Source organism: Stegodyphus dumicola, chromosome 12 (genome assembly GCF_044657685.1).
Source record: "Stegodyphus dumicola isolate Sdum_Otavi_A_Nest chromosome 12, ASM4465768v1".
NCBI classification, from domain to species: domain Eukaryota; kingdom Metazoa; phylum Arthropoda; class Arachnida; order Araneae; family Eresidae; genus Stegodyphus; species Stegodyphus dumicola.
Window position 1 is genome coordinate 87,090,476 of NC_140779.1, and position 16,506 is coordinate 87,106,981.

The window sequence follows — 16,506 nt, forward strand, 5'->3', positions numbered from 1 at the left end:
CATATAATTAGAAAATGCTTAATTATATAATTTTTACAATGGCACCTATGATTTATAAATAAACATATAATTTATAAGTAAAATCCAATTTAGAACTATAAGATAATATATTTAATAATACTAAATAATAAATTTGAATCATGAAAGTCCTCAATTTTTCTTCACAATGTCCATTGAAAAGTGAAATTTTTGTTTTAAAGTCCTTTCATAAAAACAGTTGAAGTTAAATGAAAATGCTTGTTAAAGTCTCTTGATGACAGTAAGTCTACAAGATAAAAAATAAGTCCACAACACTTTTTTCAATGAAGATGGTTTTTGTGGGGAACATCTTTTATATAAAACTTAGAAGCTATACAATTTATGCCTAATGTACTACTTGCATTCATTCTTCTCATCATAGGTAATTAACAATACACTGACATATTTTAAAGGAATATAAAAATTCAATACAAAACATTATGCTACAATACCTTAAGAATTCAATATAAATCTCTACTAATATGATGCAATATTTGATAATAACAACTTGAACGAAAATTGTTGGCATGTCCTCTTTCAAATTTAAAAGGCAGTGTGTATCTATTTGAAATAAATTTTAATATATTATATTTAAAAAAACTCTACTATTCTACACACAAAAAGAATATGAGTAATAAGAATTCTTTTAACAGGCACTACAGACATCAACATTTTGCACAATTCATTAAAAACACTTTTCCCCAATAGTTCAATATAAGAATAAGGAAACAAATTTACAAAAGAAAAATTTAGTGTGTTATTTCTTATAAATAAACTGCCAAATTTAAATAAAAATGTGAAAACAATTAATAAAACTAAACTAACATAACTAGTTCAGTTTAGCAACAGACATATTAATAAAAAGAATTAAAAACCAATTTCAAATAAAGCATTATTAGTATAATTACCTGAGCAATACTTCTCAGTCCTTGTGAAATGCAGAGTTTGTAACAGCTTTTAAATTCTTGTACATCATTAGTCAATCTAAAATTTTCAAATAGAATGCACTTTCAACCAAAAATGGGAGAAAAAATAGCAACATGGATATTTAGCATTTTATGAAAGTGTTTGCTATACACTGCTGCAGTTTAAAAGTTTAGCTAATTTTATCTTTTTTCTTGGTGGGAGGGGAAAGTTTAGTCAGTTTTATCCTCTTTCTTGGTGGTTTTTTCTTAGTGAATTCTTTCCACAAATTTAAAAATGATTTTCAGTTTTACAAAAACAGGTAGAAGACAAAAATATTATCCAGTACTTATTTTACGAATAGTAAGAAAAAGTATGATTTTAATAGTGAAAATGCAATCAAATATAACATAGTTCTGCAGTTTGCTTTATTTGCCTATAAAGAACTGCACGATAAGAAAATAAAATATTTCAGTCTAAAAGCATCCTTTTGTATTTTAAACCTTTTAATCAGGCAAAACAGATAACAAAGCTTGCCTTTTGATGCATAGGTAAGCAAACATAAAAACTTTAAAAAGTTGTAACCTGACAGATAAAAATGGCAATCATCTCTAGTTATACTCCAATCTATCAGTCTCTGATGACTAAGCTTAGCATAGCATTAATTTTACCACATCTATGCTTGCTGTTTTCCTAATTTTTAATTTTGTATGATGAAAAAAAAAAACTGCATAGATTATTCAAATGTGTCTCAGCTTATGTATTTACCCTAGCTTCAGCTCTCAGTTTTTTAAGATTCTACTTCCAATATGTAATGAAGTAAGTTATAAGGCATCTTTGTTTTAAAATTTTAATAATTCCAGTTTCTAAATAATGCAGCTGTAGTCATCAACTTAACAAATCATAAAATAACATTTAGAAGTTTATGCTCTTAACTCATAGGAAAACTTCATTTAATAACTACTGATATATTTTGCTGAAAATCTAGATTTCATGTATCAGCAATTAAAGTATGCTATATGTAAATTCACATTCTACCAATGATATGAAGCTTCAAAGTTCAGAAAGCAAAGATCACATCCAGTTCTGTACTATAATATTATGTATAAAGATACGTAATATTATATTACAGAACTGGAAACTAAAATGATTTTCATATTTTAGAAGAAATTTTCTACACTTAATTAATATTTTATAAAACTTTGTTTAATAACTTTCTCCAAATGATGAATTTACATACTGATTTCCAGAAAAGAGGTCATTTTTTACATGGTATTTCACTCCACTACTCTTCTGCTGCTTTCCACAGTTCACACATTACTTTAGGCCTGTGTTGTCTCTATCTTTAGTACTCCAGAGGCACAAGAGACATTAGTTAAACTTTACAGGATTCTGAACAATTATGAGTAGTAGATATATATATTTATTTGGTATTTAGTATCTATCTTTTCTATTATTCTTTAGAAAAAAAGGGCGGAGAGGGAAAAGGAGAAAAGAAAGAAATCTGGCATCAGATTTAAATAAATGACTGGCTTTATTGTAATGAAGATGTATTCTTTCATAAATGTGTTGATAAACAGATCAAAGTTTTCCAAAAACATTTTTCTGATAAACCATTTTTAGACATTTTGTCTGTCTGATAAAACCTGACAAATAACTATCAGATTACAGCTTTTTCAAGTTTTTATGTTTACCTGTTCATGAATCAAAAGTCAAGCTTTATGTTTTGCTTGATTGAAAGGCCTGATATACAAAAGGATGCCAAAACTTTTTTTTAATGTACAATTCTTTATATGGAAGTAAAGCAAAACTACCTTTAATTCATTGCATTTTCCCTATTAAAATCATCCTACTATTGCATCAAATAAGTACTAAATAATATAAGTAACTTAATTCTTTATTTTTTAATTTAAATTTTCCTCTGTTTTAAAAGCCAGGAATAATCTAATTTCTTTATTTAAATTTTATTCAGCTACTTGAAATCAACTTTGTAGACTTTTCCTCTACTCCTGAGACAGTATTTTTTTAATAGTCATTTAGATAAGTCCATGCTATTTCAAAGATTACAATCTATTTCTGTTTTCCGCATTAATGGCCCACCAGCGGCCGAGCAGTAAAGTCGTTAAACACTGGTAGTTCAGCCCGAGGTTCGAATCCCGTGAACGGACTGGCTGCATGGGCATTTTCGTGGTTTTCCCCATGTGTAATGTGTATACAAACCAGTTTCCCTTAGAAAGTTACCCACGAAGGCATCCCTCCCCTTAGGCAGATAGCCCTAGTGTGCTTTGCCATAATTAAATAAACCAAAACAAACCCCATTAATGATTTTTCTGGAGGGCTCTGTAACATATTCTTAGCCACATGTTTAATGAATACCATAATTTTATCTTCCCCTTTTTTAAAAGATTTAAATCTCTTTTTTTTTTTTTTCCTTCTCCCTCTCTTGCTTTGTTTAATGTTGATGCCCATTATCTAAAGACACTATTCTTTACTCTTTGAATTCTGTACTATAACTAACTCTTTGAGTTAGTGGATTTTCTATGGAAACTAGATATATCACTTATTAACTGTACCACAGAAAATAATTTTAATACTAATAGTTATCAAAGGATTACTTTTTTGGATGCCATTTGTTGCTTTCTTTTCCTATTTAAAAGCAATGCTTGGTGGCTTTACACTTTATTAGGTATAGAACTCTTTTGTTTTGTTTAAAAATGTTAATTAATGATATTTACAACATATTTTAGTCATAGAATGTTTCTTACTGGAAAGAGAAAAAACAAACTTCAAGCTGAGACTGTTTACATACCCTATATTTAAAGCAGATGTTAATATATTAGATGATAATCTAATTTTAAAATGATAATTTATTGCCATATATTTTGAAACGTTTCAGAATTTTTTATTTCATCACTGAAATCTTCTGAAACTGCATAATCCACTGCTACATGTAATATTATTCGTAATTTGAATTCACTCTTTAATACTTTTTTACTAAAAAGCTATATTTTAGAATGTTCCTTCTTTTTAGTCAAACTGTTTTCATCTGGGTTGTTTATTTCAATGCAACATTAGTCAACATGTAATATTACTCGTAATTTGAATTCACTCTTTAATACTTTTTTACTAAAAAGCTATATTTTAGAATGTTCTTTCTTTTTAGTCAAACTGCTTTCATCTGGGTTATTTATTGCAATAAAACATTAGTCAACAATTTTTTTAAAGAAATTTACATTGCATAATGCTTCTATTGATGTTAATTATAGAATTAAATGTTTTTTTTCTTCAGCTTCTCTCCAGTAATATAAAAATTAAATCCTTTCCATAATAAATAGTAATAAAGTAATAGTAAATCCCTCTTCTCAAGAAATAAAGAAACTGCTCTAAATTAAACACAAACTGAGATAATTTTATGCCTTTTGTCTCTGACACCTAGCTTTTATCTAAAACTGTATCCTTTTAAATCTGTTGTTTATAAAGATGCATCTTGTCCCTAAGGGATTATTCCTCTGTATGCTTTTAAGAAAATTATCTGAGAACTGCAATATTCTTTAATTAAAGATTGTGATGCTTATTTCACAATTGTTTACTTCTGTTACTTAAAACAACAAAAGATAAACTGAACTAAAGCTTTGGAAATATATTGGATTCACTTCTATGAACTGTTCATAAAATTATTACACATATTTGCTGAGATACAAAAAGTTAGAAAAGCTCTTAAACAAGAAATTTCCTAAGACAAGTGATTTAACTACATTTATCTTAATCTATGATTGTTTAAAACACACATTAAAAAAATAATAATCACTAGATAAAAACTATGAAAGCAAATTTCTATTTTAAATTAAACCTACCTACTTGAAATTTCTCCAGTTTTATGAGCATCAAAAAATGAAATATCTTGTTCAATAATTGAAGCAAATAGTTCCCTTCTCATATTACGAGCTACTCTTTCACCGGAGACAGACAGGATGGAAATATAGGCAAATGTGAATAGGCTCTAAATAGAAAAAAATAAAAGAAAGAAAATCATTTAATTAATTATTATCAGCTCACATGCAACAATTATTCACTTCTACAATTGCATGTTCAATTACACAGCCATATAACTGATAACAGGTACATTAAATTCAATTAACTGAATCACAGACTTGCAATATACTTTTCTTTGTTCTATTATTCTTTTCAACAAATTCAGTTTCACGCATAAGCTTAAAATGTTAATGCAATCTGATAGTTAAAGGAAAATATATTCATTATACAACAATATATAATGTGTACTGAAACCTTATAACTTTAAAAAAAATCTATTTAATTTAAAATTTGAAATGCTTTATTAACTTCTAAACTTTACAATTTCTTAACTTCTAAAATTTGTATTAATGGGATACTGACACATATGACATGCAAGAGCTAATGAAATACTGTGAAGACCTTAATTAGAGCTTCACAGTCTTTAGAGCTTTAAGAGCATTCTGATTTGCAACCAAAAGTCTAAATTAGCAAAAATGACAATTGTCATCAATCTGGATTTTCTACTCTTTTAAAAATTCTCAACCATTGAATAGTTATACACAATCAAGCATTTCTGTAGTTTTAATAGCTTATCTCACAAAAAGTATTATATATAATTTTTATTGTCTTTTAAAATAATAATAAACTTGCATTTCCAATCTCTTGTTTTATTTTTAATTGCTCCTTTTAATAATCTTGGAACCATATAGATCATGATGTCAATCACCTTATTCAGCCATAGCAAATACGGTAGAGATTTTTCATATTTGTTACACTGAAACATCAAATACATCAATTAAATTTATAATAATAGTTATCATCCAGTGAATAAATTAATTGCTGTATTTCTAAAATTCAGGAATTTCTGTCCCTCTCAAAGTCATTAAGATCTTCACAGTCTTTAAACCATATTCAATCAAGACCTACATATAAATGAAACTGTAACAGCCACAAAATTAATAACAATATTAAATCCTGAATATGTGATTACCTCAACACATACATTTCAAAACATGTTGATTGTGGTAAATTACAATTACAGACTTTCAAAAACATATCTATATTTTATTACTGAAATGTGTATAAGTTTAATAAAGGCACAGAACAGTGTTTAAATTACTAGTACTTCCTTTAGATAGAAAATTCTTACATTCAATGTAAACGTATGGTACTTTTCCGTTTCGCCAGCACAAATCTCGCCAAGCAGACTTTATCGGCGACAACACACAGTACACACATAAAAAATGTTAACAAATGTTAGTTCTAAGAAATTTTTATTTTGAAGGCATAAACATTTTAATATCATTTAAAATTTTGTAAAAAGACAATAAATAAAGCCAATAAATTTGTAAAAAGACATTAATTTAAGAATTTACTAGATGCTTTCATAGTACAACAGCCTGATTCGACGTTTCATATCATGTGATCCCAAGTGATCTCATCTCACCTGAACTACGCTAAAAAAATCAGTAATTATCTACATTAATTTCAAGTTAAATCTTAATTTGGAATACAAATTTAAATGCAAGAATTATTTCAATTCATATGAATAGCTTACTCAGAAATCATGTAAAACCGCAGTGCTTTACTTCGCTAGTGCATTCTCATTAGAACTGATGAATTTAACCCTCGACTTTACATTTTCTATATTTTTGCCTTCAGATGAGCAATGTGATTGAATCCTAATTGACTAATTACCGTGAATGGCCATAGAGTATACAACTGAACTATCTGGGTAAAAATCCTATGTAATTGTATGCCAGCATTGAAAGAAACAATTAATCTGATAAGAAATGGCTGTGACTTGTTTTGAAAATGAGGCGTAAAAGGTTACCAGTGAGGATGTTCCGTTTGGCTTTGGATGCACCATTTTTGGTGACTTAATCGCTTGCGCCGGCAAAATGGAAAAGGACCAGATGTATTAATTAATCAAAAACATTTTCAAGGAAATACTAAATTGCCACTAACTGATTAATACCCTCACTACAAACTACTGTAACTGTTATGCTTAAAAACAAATAAACCATCCCTTTACCCCCCCCCAAAAAAAAAAACCCCACAGAATTAGCAGAATGATTTTGTATTCCAATGGCATCCTCTTTCTTACTGAAAACCCCATTATTTATAAATTTCTATAAATTTATTCCCTCTGCCAGAGATAAAATTGTTTGAGGTGCTATTCAGAACTATATATATAATCATTCTGATAAAATACAAAAATATCCAGTTTTTAAGACTTAACATAATAAGAATTTTAAATTATACACAAAATTATACAGGGGCAAAAAATTTTAAGAAGTTAAACTCAAATATGGCAAAATAATTAACAGCTTTCCCTTCCTGAAAAAAGAAATGAAAGAGATACACTTACTTGAGCAAGATACATATAAAGAAGACGCACAGTTGGCTCTCTTAATTCAGTGAAAAACAAAATAGCATCCTTTTCTACATATTCATCTGCCACAAAAGAAGACACCAGATTTACCATATCTCCCAGTGCAACAGGAATATGAATATTTAAAAATGCTACAATGAGTGCACTCTATAAAAATAAGAAATCACTGTTATACATTTCCAGTTAATATGAGGTAAACAAAATAAAATTCTAAATGAGATAAGAAATATATGAAAAGTCTTTAAAAATAGTTCTGAAATATTCTGCTTTAAAACAAATCTAACATTATCAGTATTATGTTAATATGCTATTACTTTACTGGGTGGCATGCTACGCACAAATGTTTTGAAATGATTACTTTTGATTTTTAACAGTTTTTAGCAGTTTTGAAAAATACTAATTGCTTCGAATTTGACCAACTGTTTACCTGGTTTCCAATTTCAAAACTTCTTATTTTATACGGCTTAAAATTTATACAGTATTATTTGTGTTGGGTCACATCCCAGCAAACTATATCTTGATGATTTATTTAAAAGGCTAAAAAAAAATTTTTAAGTAATTTATTGCATTCTTAATTTGTATTACAAAAATGTGTAATTAATTTAATTCATTTTTTATTTGGCATTTACTTTTGATTCATTTCATAAATTTATGATCATTCAGATACCCATATGCAGCTCTGAAAATTTTTCTGCTGCTCCTTGGTAAAAAACCAAACAAATTTTTAACTATTTGTTTATTTTAATTATGTTATTTTATTGAGTTATTTGTTTTTGTTCCAATTTTAATGTATTTCTTCCTGTTATGACTGTTAATCACCAGTTTTAATGTAATTATTATACTTGATTAATTTCACAGCATACCAGTTTACTGCATCATTTTAATAATTTATATTTTTAATTTTGAAATTTCTAAATTCTTAAAATAAATTGGGATCGACAAGAAAATAATTTTGGTTGGAACAAACAGCATTATATTCGCTTTGTTATTTTTCTGTCATTGGTTGGAACAAACAGCATTATGTTCGCTTTATTACTTTTCTGTCAATCTTCATATATATATAATAAAACAAATTTTGAAAATCTGAACAATAAAGAAAATGCCATATTAAATATTTGAAGGTTCAATCTACTTCCTCCATGGAACAAAATTAACTGGCAAAATGCAAATAAAAAAAAAATTACACTTTAAATTAGATTTTTTTTTTTTTTTCAAAGAGAAATAATTATAAAAAACGGGAAAATTTGAACACATTAAAATCAAAACAATAAAAAATTTTTAATCTCCTTTATTTAATGCTTCAAACAGAACTTGTGAAGGGAAAAGTGCTTTGAAGCCTTAAATCAAATTGATTAATGAGTGACGAAGAACATGTTTCGTTTCAATGAATTCCCTGAGACTCTAAACCACTTTAAATTAATCCAACTTTCTAAACTGCAAAAAATATATATATATAAATTATGAAAAAAGGCTAAAGTTGAAAAAATTACTATACAGAAATAAAAATATGTCTTTACAGACATGAATACTCAATTTAATTTTCAGAATTGAAAATTAATTGTATACTCTTATTATATAAATCCTAAAACAAGGGCTGGCTCATTTAAGTGAAGTATAAGAACCAATTTTTTTTTTTGTGTGTGAAATAAAAATCCTGTCAAAATAAAAATTAAAAAGGCAATTTTTGGAGCAAATTTTGCTAACAAAGGGGAATAAATAGTTGACACCGAAAACAAACTATAGAAAAAAAATCAAACTTACCCTTCTATATATGTACCTGTAGGATATATTAACTATAAAAATTTCAGACATCTAAAAGGTTTCCAAAATTTCAAACAAACCTTGCAGAAGGGAATGCAAGAAACTGTAAAAAGCTTCTACAGTCAATAGCAAGGGACTTAAAACCATAAACAAGGCCACGCTTTCTTGTTGTGAAGCAAATACTGGCCTGCTGGAAAAGGGGTTGGGGGGCATCTCAAGGAAGAAGTAACAAGTGTCCAACATTGCATCATTTGTAAGTTTTGTATTTAATGAGAAATCATCCAAGATGGCTAGGTTTAAAACAATCTCTTTTTAAAACTGGCACTAAAGCAATGGAAATATGAAAAATAGGTGTCATTAAAAGTCGTAATTCTTCACGCAATCGAGCTATAAAAATGACTTAAAAAAATCCAAGCAAGCATTTTTTTAGTTAACAGAACAGAATGGCCTGTAATTTCTTAGAATACATAAAGAATGTTATTCTGATCATTTTAGCCAAATTCAAAGAGAAAAAGAGACAATTTAATTACATATATTCATTAAATTACTAGTACCTCTTTTTTAGTTTCACTAGTTACCTCCTTTTCAGATTTGGGTAAAAAATATCATGTCACTGTAAACAAGTAATTTAAAAAATAAAGTTAATGCCAGCTTTTTTCAAGGCTTGTGAAATTATGAAATTTGGAATTTGATTTTCCAAGAGGACATGAATAGAGTTCTGGATTTCTTCTTGAAGAAAGGTAGTATTATTGCAAATTCTTTTTATTCTAAATACAGTCAAAAGTCGTTAATCCGGACTCGTCGGGACTTCGGCGATTCCGGATTATCGATTTTTACGGATTATAGATCATCAGTTTAAATCTCGTTAGATGGCATGCAGAAATTCTAAAATTAAAAATATGAAACCGCAATTTATGAAATAAAGAACAATTATGATCTAAAGGGTATCAAAATTTGCAAAAAGAAAAAGCTTACTATTTATTTGTTTACTTTATTAAACATTTCTTTCAATGTAAGTTGTTTAAGTTTTGCTTCGTTTCATGTGATAATACTTTCTCTTTAATTCTATTAAACAGACATAATTTCTTGTTCAGTTACAAAATTCCGCTGTTCAAGTCCTATAATTGCTGTGTCAAGAACACCGACTAATTTGTCAATCGAAGTTTTTTCGTTTTCAATAACCTCTGTCACTTTTCTTTGCTATCGGAAGCGAATTATAATGACGAGGAACTTGTTTTAAATCATATCAAAGACGGAGCATATCGACATGAAATACTACATTTGGTAAGGAATTATAAGCCAAATAAAATAAAAACATCTGCGCTGAAGATAAGGATAGTGCTGACAGATCAACTTCCAATTCATTACGCTCCCGTAACATACATGCATACTCCTATTACATACTTTCGCTTTAGATCCTTTACATATTAACAAATATATATTGGAAATTCTATTTGATATAATCGAAAGTTTAAGCTTACTTTTATAAAATTGATCTTACAGTCTGCAAAAAATAATAAGCCGGATCCAATTCTTAAATTAAGGAACAACGCAATCATTAACATTAACTGAAATAGATAATTAGATAATTTTAGCTTATACGTCCATTATACATAAAACGCGCACGCAAAAACGTATTCTGCACTTGCGCACACTCATATGCGCAGTCAGTCGTAAAAGGTCTTACGCGCACGTGTAAACGCCTATGTGCATGTGTCAACGCGGCGCATGCGCAGAAAGTTTTTAGTTTTGAGGTCCGGATTATAGATCATTCCGAATTATGGGTGTCCGAATTAACGACTTTTGACTGTAATTGGGTTTTAACTGTATTAATAATAACTTTCTTAGAGATGTTAGAATTCTAAATGATTAGTTTTAGAGTGTAAAAATTGAAATCTCTTCTTTTATCATATATTTTTACGTTTTTGTTATTTAATATTTTTAATTCAAGGTAAATGACATCTTTTCGCTATAGGCTAGTATCTTTAAGGCAAGTTGAATATATATTTGCTTGCTCAATCTTATTAAAGTTATTGATAGCAATAATGTCATCTGTATATCCGTAAAAGTAAGCAAAATAATTACATTGTTCCAAATTCAGCGATAACTGAAATTTATATTCTTGTGCGAATAGAAATATATTACAAACAGCCGATGAACTGCTTCAGTCCATAGGTATTCCTCATACTTGTTTAAAAAATTGATTATTAAATTTGATATAATTGTTAAATAATACAATTCTTAGGAATATCCTCTTCTTTGGGTACAAATCTAAGAATTTGCGTAAATAGATCAGGCAGGGTGGCTTTCAAATATTTCCTCTAAATCACACGTCTTGAACTGCTTAAAAAGTTCAGCATTTGGGTTCCATATGAATTGAAAGAAATTACCTTAACAGATCAATATTTGCCATATGCATATCAAGCATAATGCAATTAATTGACTCTTTTTTTTAAATGAATTATCACTTTTGATGAAAATCTGATTGTCTTCAATAACAATAAATAAAAAAGATCATGGTCAACGCATGATGAATCAGCACAAATTATATTGAAAGCTTAATTGCATAAGAAAATGATCATGCTGTGAATTTGGTGGGATTGCAAATGACTTACGTATTTGAGCTACTTCCAAACAACCAAATGATTAACTCAAATGTTTACTGTTAACAACTTACGGAATTGAACAAAGCAATCAAAATGAAAAGCCCAAACTTGTCAGATAAGAATGGTGTTCCACCATGACAATACAAAGCCTCGTGTATCTTTAGCAAAAGTGCAAAATTATTGGAGCTTGGCTGGGAAGTGATGTGACATTCCCGATATAACCCCGACCTTGCACCATCGCATTATTATTTATTTTAAAGTTTACAAAACTTTATAAATTGTAAAAATTTAAGTAATAACAATGATCTTAAATTGCACTGCTTCAGTGTTTTGCTGATAAAGCAACAAGTTCTATGAGCACAGAATCACGCAGTTACCAGAAAGATGGCAAGAGATCACTGAACTGAATGGACTATATTTCATCGATTAAAGTTAATTTTTTTGTATAGAAAAAAATTGAGATTTATTTCACACTAAAAAAAAAAAAAAAACAAAATTACTTTTTGCTAACCATATATATATATAAGAATAAATTGAGTTTAATTAAAAAAATTAAATTTAAATACATATTTAACTAAATATTCTTTGCGCCATTGCTGCAAGGAATACGCATACGTATTTTTTTATACGGATTTTATACGTATTTTTTTACTTTTATACGTATTTGTTTAGAATTTAAATTTGTTTAAATTTATATATATATATATACAATTAGAAAGAAAGTAATTTTAGTTACTCTTTATCAAACTAAACTATTTATGTGATTTGCTTTATAGTGGTAGGTGGTAGACTCCTTTTTGCAGCAGACTACAACTAAATCCATGTCTTTAAGAATACTTATATATAAATTTCTAAATTTACATCAAATGCAACATCCAAATTTCCTCAAAAATGATTCAGTATAACTTAAGACTATTTTTTTAAATGATATAAAGATTAACATACATATTATACTTACCACAACTGCAAAAAATATGTATAAAACTTCCCCTTTCACAATGCTAAAAAACTTTCTCCAATCAAATCGAGCTTCTTGATGCAACTTTTCAATACTGTTGACACCAACAAGTCTTGAGTGAGGTGATATATCAGCTTCGCAGAGAACAGTTAATGGTTTTATGGGTGATAACAAACAAACACAAAATATACCTCCATATATCTTTGATTTCTTTTTTGCAACATTTTTCCTCCATTGTTTGGAAAAAATATTTTTAGCTACTTTAATCAAATTATTTGAAGGGAAATCTCTAAATTTTTGAGCAACAGAAAATTGTTTCATGCAGGAAAGTGAAGTGAACCTGAAAAACAACACATATATATTTAAAAAAAAATTTAATTACAAATATCTAACTTCCATTAAAATATTAATTCATAAGGACTGGAATAAATTTACCTGGTAACTGCATTTTAGGGTAAAAGTAACAAAGGAAAAAATATAATGGTACTTATGTATTAGCACAATTACCTCTGGGTAGTTTGGTGATTTATTACAAATGAAAATTAATAACAAATTATAATTGCAAAAAAATTGATATTTTCTGATTAACAGCAACCAAAATTTCAACATCCAATAAAACTGCAGATAAACAACCAATAAAACTGTGTTTCTGGCACACTTTTATATGTACACACAGCAAAAGCCACCATAAGTGTGTGTACCACACACATGGATTACATACTTTAGATTAATTGTTATTTCGGTGAACACCACTAAATACAAATATCAGCCACATAGATTTCTCAATTTTCTCGTAAATTTTTTTCCTTCTTACGAAATGCTTGCTTCAGTTGTTATTTATGAAGCGAACCACTTACGAGCATAAAGATAGTCAAACATATGTTTTTGTCAAGTCACAAAGTTGCCATGAACTCTTTGTATGGGTCCATATAATCAGAAAATACCTCAAAAATTATTTATTACATATACTACACATAGAACAAAATCCAATATTCGGACGTCCAATATCTGGGACAATTTAAAATCTGAACTTCTGGATCACCTGGAATATTTTATTTTTATTTATTTATTCATTTCTGGTTTTTAGAAATTTTTTATGCATGCGCATTTGACAGTTTTTTATTATAAAATATGTGAACAGCTCCAATTCTTAATTTCACTCTGGTTCAAAATAAAATACCCCCCATGCTGAAGAAATTAATATTAATTTAAAGAAGTAATAAAATCAGAAATTTATGCTAATTAATTATTATCCAAATTATTGATCATATAAATTTATGATAATAAATTTATAAGATTGAAGAGCCAAATTATTGGTCATAAATTTATATGACCAATAATTTAGCTCATCAACCACCTTTTTGCTTGGCATACATTTCAAACTGAAACATTCTACATTGAAACATTTATTTTACATATACTGAATAAATTTACATCCCTGATATCAAATGAACATAAGAATGAAGAATAATAATAATAATGATGATGAATGAAGAACCATAAGAATAATATTTCCATTTGTTAGGCTGGCTGGGCTGCACCAAGATTTTATTAACCCTGATGCCAACCTGGAGAATAATTATTTATTAATTTTTGCTTTCATCACCGCATGACAATCAACACATGGCAACTTGAGAAATGATTCAAGCAGCAATGCCTGATATTTTTTTTTTTTTTTAAATATTCGCAACAGAATGCCAAAGAGCATTGTAAGCTTTTATGTTGACAATACGCTTGATAATGACTGCAGACTTCAGCTAACAGAGCTGTGTAGTGTTCATGAGGAGAAATTTAATAAAATTTCTTTCCTTATGCAATATATATACAGTCAAAAGTCGTTAATCCGGACTCATCAGGACTTCGGCGATTCCGGATTATCGATTTTTACGGATTATAGATCATCAGTTTAAATCTCGTTAGATGGCATGCAGAAATTCTAAAATTAAAAATATGAAACCGTAATTTATGAAATAAAGAACAATTATGATCTAAAGGGTATCAAAATTTGCAAAAAGAAAAAGCTCAATATTTATTTGTTTACTTTATTAAACATTTCTTTCAATGTAAGTTGTTTAAGTTTTGCTTCGTTTCATGTGATAATACTTTCTCTTTAATTCTATTAAACAGACATAATTTCTTGTTCAGTTACAAAATTCCGCTGTTCAAGTCCTATAATTGCTGTGTCAAGAACACCGACTAATTTGTCAATCGAAATTTTTTCATTTTCAATAACCTCTGTCACTTTTCTTTGCTATCGGAAGCGAATTATAATGACGAGGAACTTGTTTTAAATCATATCAAAGACGGAGCATATCAACATGAAATACTACATTTGGTAAGGAATTATAAGCCAAATAAAATAAAAACATCTGCGCTGAAGATAAGGATAGTGCTGACAGATCAACTTCCAATTCATTATGCGCCCGCCGTGGCGTTCCCCCCCCCTCCCCGAGCAGCGTGAAATTGATAACAGATTTCGGATTTCAAAACATACTTTCGCTTTAGATCCTTTACATATTAACAAATATATATCGGAAATTCTATTTGATATAATCGAAAGTTTAAGCTTACTTTTATAAAATTGCTCTTACAGTCTGCAAAAAATAATAAGCCGGATCCAATTCTTAAATTATGGAACAATGCAATCATTAACATTAACTGAAATAGATAATTAGATAATTTTAGCTTATACGTCCATTATACATAAAACGCGCACGCGAAAACGTATTCTGCACTTGCGCACACTCATATGCGCAGTCAGTCGTAAAAGGTCTTACGCGCACGCGTAAACGCCTATGTGCATGTGTCAACGCGGCGCATGCGCAGAAAGTTTTTAGTTTTGAGGTCCGGATTATAGATCATTCTGAATTATGGGTGTCTGAATTAACGACTTTTGACTGTATATTGTAAATGATACTCATAGGCCCAAAATTACATTTTGGCTGTTTGAATTGAAAATAACAGATTTTTTATTCAAATAAGTGCCAAAGCTGGTGGGGTGGCACTGGGTGGCAGAATTTAGGACAGGCAGAATTTTTATTCACTAGAGAAGCAATGACCATCAAAATTAAATTATATAAAAGTCATATAATTTAAGACTAACACAGACTGCACTTGGCTGCAAAATGCCTAGGGCCGACTTTCGGCAAGCCTTTGTATATATGGGTGTTTATTTATTTAGAAATCAGATATGCCTAATAAGCATAGGTATAATAAATACCGAAATATTAATCAGGCTTAATATCATAATTGTTTGATAGGACCAAGACAAATTCTTGCAGAACAACATGTCTTTAGTCACTGACCTCCTGATAATGTTAGTTAAGCCTTATGATGATAGCCACAAATTTGAAGGCTTTCATATATCGAAAACAAAAAGTGAAATCTTCTAGTTAATGAAATTTGTAAAAAGCAGTAACATATTAAAATGGTATAAGAAAAGTTTTGCATTGTGATGACAATGCCCAATTGTCCTTCAACTAACGAATGGCAAAATCTGTAGTACGCTTCAGCATCTAGAAAATATCACTACCAATAGTGAAGAAAGTGACAGAGAGGTTGATTCTCTTACGATAATAAATTCTTCTTTACTTCCTACACCACCATTCTGTATTTTTAATTTTATAATTTAAACAAGTCATCTTATTAGATTTAAACTGTTAATCTAATATCTGGAAAAATCCATAGTCCCAATGAGTCCAGATCTCGGACTTTGTACTGTATATATATTATGTTTCTATTAAGCATGCATCACAAAAATCAATCCACAGATCTACTTTCCAGCAAGTCCAGCAAACGTTTTTTCACCTGCTGGAATTTTTCTGGTGATTGCTTTAGGAATAGATTGAAAG

The 16,506-nt window shown here is 28.8% G+C and overlaps 1 protein-coding gene across 5 annotated transcripts in view; it reads right to left on the minus strand.

The window, feature by feature from the left end:
• The window catches only part of LOC118203162 (mitochondrial potassium channel ATP-binding subunit), a 96,400-nt gene that overhangs the window by 68,724 nt on the left and 11,170 nt on the right, over positions 1-16,506 (minus strand). For all 5 annotated transcript variants that reach the window (XR_004760518.2, XM_035375444.2, XM_035375429.2 and 2 more), the window contains exons 3-6: positions 12,656-12,995; positions 7,307-7,477; positions 4,776-4,921; positions 927-1,002 (exon numbers count right to left, since the gene is read on the minus strand). Coding sequence is in view for 4 of the 5 variants with exons in the window: in XM_035375444.2 (XP_035231335.1) it covers positions 927-1,002; positions 4,776-4,921; positions 7,307-7,477; positions 12,656-12,995 (733 nt within the window). In the remaining variant the exon portion in view is untranslated. The remainder of the gene's footprint in view (positions 1-926; positions 1,003-4,775; positions 4,922-7,306; positions 7,478-12,655; positions 12,996-16,506) is intronic.